Consider the following 6,000-nt stretch of genomic DNA (forward strand, 5'->3'; position numbering starts at 1 on the left):
CGTCCTGGTTCACGTCCTGACACCTTTGTATCAATAAAAAAGGCCCTAAGGAGTATTTAATATTTTGTAATAGTTATGTAGTAAATATCTTTAAACAAATAATAATTTACAATATTTATTTTTTACAGATTCTTCAATCTTGTCATGAATGTTGCCATTGCTAGTTTACCCAGAAATCGCTGTTCACCAAGTCTGATAGCGTCGACCATGCGTGAAAAAGACTCATTCCCAAGAAAAATGTTGGTGGCAACAGGAGGTCACAGTTCACCTAAACAAGCCGCAATATATCCTCTATCCATCAGGGTACCGCCTGGTGATGAAATGCCCTTTGATTTATCAAGAAACACAAAATCACCAGGACCACATATGTCTCCAGCTTGTAATCCAGCTCAATCTCAAGAAGGTGAAGATCAACCTTTGGACCTGAGGGTTGATCGTAAAAAAAATGTCAATAGGTATGGCTCGACGGCAGGTCGAAGATGAGAACAGGAATCTAGTGTCGCCGTCTTTTAGTGTTAATAGTGAAAAAGATGATGAAGGAAGGCATAGTGTGACAGATAATAAGAACTTACCAAAGACTTTTAACCAACAACTGCCTAATTACCCTATCGTGTTTCCTCCTCAAAGTATTCATCCTATGATGTTAGAAGTTATGTACAGAGCTCAAAAAGCCGAAAATCTTCCTAGACTATCGTTACCTTATCCTACTTCTCCTACAAATTGTAAGCAACGTTATCCTTTTGTGAATCCTGTCGTGTTAAGCCCTCCTATTAATTTAGTTCCATTCGATATGATAAGAAACCAATCCACACCACAAACACCGAAGATGTTCGAACCGCCAGGAGCCAAAATGAAAGACCGGTACGCTTGTAAGTTCTGCGGAAAAGTATTTCCTCGGTCCGCTAATCTAACAAGGCACCTTAGGACGCACACCGGCGAACAACCCTACAAATGTAGATATTGTGAACGATCATTTAGTATTTCTAGTAATCTTCAACGACACGTAAGAAATATACACAATAAAGAAAAACCTTTTAAATGTTCCTTGTGTGAAAGATGTTTCGGACAACAAACTAACTTAGATAGACATCTTAAAAAGCATGAAGCAGATGGACCTTCGATCTTAGACGAAAGATCATTACGAAAGAACCATATTGCTCCTAGAAACCTCAACGAGGACTCGTATTTCGAAGAAATTAGAAATTTTATGGGCAAAGTTACTGACGGAAGGCTAATGCAGCCAACGCAATCTCCAAAACAGTTACCAAACTTTCCCATACCATTTTCAAAATGTCTCGACCATAACAACACTTACCACGAAAAGACTACCGCGCTCGAAAGGGACAAGAAAGATTATCTTTCTGATAAAGACAACTTTTCTTCTGCTTCTTCTACAACATCTGACATTTCTAACAAAGAAGAAGAGTTTGATTCCAAAAACAAAATACCTGACGAAAGTATAGACCAAGATATCGAAACTGCTAGTGATAATAATAACAATAATACCTGAAACGATTAGAAGCAATATGTAGGGATCATCGAAGTATTACATAATTCTGGTAAGTAAACTCAAAATATGCAAATATAAAAAGTTTTTTCCATTAAATAACTGTTATGCGTGTTGAATCACCAATAATACACTCGTAATCCTTAATGGATGATATATAATATTTAAAAGCATTAAGGAAATATGGTAATCTGTGCCCCTTTTTTGTTTTGCCCAATCACACAAAATATTAATTTTCCTTCGCAATTTAGTTTTACGAGCTTGATATGACTTGCCCACAGAATATTTTATCTAGAATCATATACAGGAACTTAAACGCGTCTTTCTTTTTTTTTGTAGCACCTCTATTTTTTAAGATAGCTGTGGAAACAACCTGTTATTGGCCTTTTATAATATAATAGAAAAAAGTAATTTTTTTATTCTTATCTTCTATAAATTTCACGTGACAAGTATTCAAACCATTGTCCATTGTGATCTAAAGCCTTTATACCAATTGTTTTTACTTGGTATGCAATGGTGGTAATACAATTTATTTTATTGTAACTGAAAGTTTGTCGATTGTGTTTTTTTCCTTGAATCACGAAATTTGTCAAAAGCCAATATTTTTTAACCCAATGCTGATCTTTTGCACTGCTGTTCCAAAGGCAAAAAAAGATGAATTTTTGTATATACAAATTGGACGGCATTATGCATCACTAGACCAAGCGCCATTTTCTCAAATTGTGGATTATGGCGCTTTCTGGTGGGAAATAGCATAAACTATCTACAGAATAAATCCTATTAGTCTGTTAGTAATGATTAACCAAATATATTTAAAAAGACCAAGTGCCTTTCTTCTTATTCTGGATTTTGAATTTTGCATAACTAGACCAAGCGCCTCTTGCGAGCGTTTTAATGATTGTAAATCGAATATTTGGCAACATACGTACATAAACGTTGTTGACAATAACTTGTTGAGGCGTTTAACTTAAAAAGTAATATTATAAAGTCAGTTATTGCTTAAATTTTTCTATAAAATTAAGAGAGCTATAATTTGTTCAAATATTTCCGAAGTCCCAATAAAGCGTAAAAAAAGAAAAACCAGTAACAATGGAAATACTACAAGGATATACACAATATCCGCTGTGGCAGTGTGTAAACCTTTCTTTTTACAGACCTTGAGAATATGAAGTTGCAAAGTCAATGCAACATTGAAAGCTATGAAACGTCCAATGAGTATTCGAGAATTCTGGAAACGATTTTGGAGACATCCTATCATTGAAAAAATTACATTACGCTATCTCTTTCCTGGTCAAATTTTTTTACCTAATGATAGTGATTTTGGAGATATTGAAAATTCCCTAAAATTTCAACAACGTTTGTATACCGTTGATGATTACCTAAACGTGATGAAGAAATCCCGTAAAAAGAACCCACTAGTAGTTCACAGAATGAAAAAAGAAAAATTCGTTGGAACAAAGAAGTTGGAAACTATGATTACGAACCGTAAATCAGACATGGAAAACAGTAAGGTAAGCTGGCTTAAAACAAGAGAAATTGAAATAAGAAAGGATAAACCACTGAGTATTTTTATGAAAACTGATTTTAACACTAGTGAAGTTAAAGTAGATCTTAACAAGAAACATCAAAAAGGAGGGCCCGTTGGAATGCAATCCCTAAGTAACCACTTGATTCCTCTTTGGTCCACAGGCAAGCCAATTTCTGTGCCTAAGCTTAACGACTTAAGATCTTTAATGCACCTAATACCAAATGATGCAAAACCTCTGTAATCTTTCCCTTTTCAGTAACAATACAGTAGAAGATGACATTGACGGATTTGATGGAGACTTAGACTTTAACATACGAGATGAATAATGTTTATTTACTTTTTTCATAATATTCAGAAAATTGTACCTACTGTTAACAATGAGTTCAAGTGTTTTTTATATTTTTGATTAATTTACAATTTACATTTGTTTTTGATTAAACAACGACTTTTATTGTCATACCCAAAAAGAAAAAATAGCTTGTGGCCTACTTATCATTTAACGACTTCCATGTCGCTTGGTCTATTGATGTATGGACAATGTGACGAAAACCGTAAGTCGACCAAAAGCCTTTTTATTTTTTTTTTTTTTCGTTTTTCTTTAACATTAGCAAGTTACTATTTCGCACTTAAAGAAAACATAAAAACTGTCTTCGAAAACAAAAATTACGACTATTGTAACATATACTGAATTTTAATACAGTGAAAACTTTGAAGTCAAATATCTCAAAATCAATTTTTGGCGCTTGGTCTAGTAATGCATAACGCCGTCCAATTGCCATCTAAGGAGAAAGTTTACAATTTTTAAATTAATACAAAATAATGGTATTTTTTGATATTTCCCTTTTTACCGATAGAATGACCAATGAGGATGGGCCCAAACTTATTACCGATATGTAAAAGGACACATTTTAAATTATGTTGTGAACTACCAATAAAAAGGCGTCATTTTTCTGGTATGTGGTTCCATGTCGATGCAAAAAACCAGCAACTGTGATTCTTGGACATTCTGACCACAGAATACATCACCTAACAAGAAGTGAAACGAAGGGCTTTTTCGCAATCCAAATTTCTGTGAGAATTCGCCTTGTTCTAAATAGTTTGTCTGTCAACCTATAAAAACTAAAGTTTGTTTACGATATGAGAAGTATTGTTTTGTGTGTGTTGTTTAATAGTAAAAAAAGAATAAATATATTTTTGTTCAAACATAAACTTATTTTAATATCTTAAAAAATATATAATAATATATAAAACTATAATATAATAGTAAAAAGAGAATAATACTGTTATACGTATTTTGTATATACATATATCTACATATTTTAATACCTTAAAAAATCGATAAAAATTAATAGAAATCAACTGATTTTCATCTCTATTTTGAAATTAACTCTCAAATTCAATCGCTTTTTATCGGTTTTTTAACGTACTCAAATACTTTCAGTACGTTAATTTGTTTGTTCAAAAAAAAAACAAATCGATATTTTTTACTTAAGACCTTTGTACTTATCAGTACAGAATTGATATATGGGTTATATTAAATTTTAAAGAAAAAAATACAATTCATACAATACAGATCTGCTTCAAAACCATTAGTTTTAATAATTACTTTGTTTCTCAGTGTAACTATAAATTTACTACTGTTTTGAACGACTTGCTCATTACTTTTCTTAGTGTACTAAGTAGTTTAACTGTCATTCTCCCTCCGAAATTTCTGTCCTACGAACATCAAAGGTACCGACAAAGCTTTCACTTCTTGTTGGGTGGTGTATTCTGTGAATAAATCTAAAAGATCTATTATTTGTTCTATTACTTGCGTTCTGGTTCTACACTCTGAGCCAAAATTAACCGGCCACCTTAAAAATGGTCAACTTTTGATTTCCTATATCTCCTAAACCTGTGGTCCGATTTAAGTGATTTTTTTAATATGTTATAGCCTTATGCCTTGACAATATCCTTATAATAATATTATTGCTAAACACTTTCTAACAATATCCCTAATTTTTGACGAACAGTTAATTATCATATGAATACGTATAACAATAACCACAACGTTTTTATGTTTTGATTTTTATTTCAGGTTTTAAAACCAAGCTATATGGAAGTCAGAACTAGATGGCAGGCATATTAATTAGAAGACACGTGGCAATTAGTTCTGAAATATTTAAAATGGTTTATTAGAAATCTTTTAAATACACAATAAAACCGTTTCAGTGACCTTAACGCTTTCCTGCAAAGTTCAATACTCACTTTAAAAAAGTACTTATTTTAAACAATGTATTTATGTTTAAATGTAATAGTTGTGATTATAATTGTATTTATAGCTTTTTTAATTTGTAACGATTGCTTTCTTAAACACTGCTTTTAATAGTATTTCTAATGATCGGCATACTTAATAAATGTGCTATACCATATTAAACTACTTTCTCTAGATACTGCTTCCATATGATTATGTTCAAAAAAACTATAATGCTGTAACCTTATTTGATTTCTTTCTAGAATCCTGATTTATTAATTATCCCGAATTATGTTTTGTATGTCTTTTACTTTATTTATTTTTCTGGTTTTTTCTTTTTTATTTTATTTTTCTATATTCCATGTATTATTTTTTGTTTTCTTCTTTTGTATTTCTTCTTCATTTGTTATTTCTTTGTTTTCAGCATTTTTGACATTTACGATTTATTTATTAACATTTTTTTTTCTTATTTTTACTTAATTTTTTCTCTTTCCTTTCCGTTCTTTATCTATATTTTATCTTCCTCTGTTTTAGTATAACTAAATACTTGTAAATAAGTAAAAAATTAAATATATGGTATAGCAAATTTATTTATTATTCACAACGAATATATTGTACAATTTTTTTAAAATTATCTAGTCACAGGTGTGTCTAAACAAAATATTATTTTAGATGCAATGTCCATTTAATGTTCGAGAAAAGATTTATCTTGTGCATTATAAAGTAGCAGTG

At 31.2% G+C, this 6,000-nt stretch overlaps 1 protein-coding gene across 1 annotated transcript in view; it reads left to right on the plus strand.

Annotated features, from left to right (window-relative positions):
- LOC140441426 (histone-lysine N-methyltransferase PRDM16-like) overlaps window positions 1–5,471 on the plus strand; it is a 255,744-nt gene extending 250,273 nt beyond the window's left edge. Inside the window, 3 exon segments of the mRNA XM_072532155.1 lie at window positions 129–444; window positions 446–1,559; window positions 5,113–5,471. Coding sequence (XP_072388256.1) covers window positions 145–444; window positions 446–1,510 — 1,365 coding nt within the window. The 5' untranslated portion in view covers window positions 129–144 and the 3' untranslated portion in view covers window positions 1,511–1,559; window positions 5,113–5,471.
- Window positions 5,472–6,000: the final 529 nt, after the last annotated feature.

Source organism: Diabrotica undecimpunctata, chromosome 1 (genome assembly GCF_040954645.1).
Source record: "Diabrotica undecimpunctata isolate CICGRU chromosome 1, icDiaUnde3, whole genome shotgun sequence".
Taxonomy (NCBI): domain Eukaryota; kingdom Metazoa; phylum Arthropoda; class Insecta; order Coleoptera; family Chrysomelidae; genus Diabrotica; species Diabrotica undecimpunctata.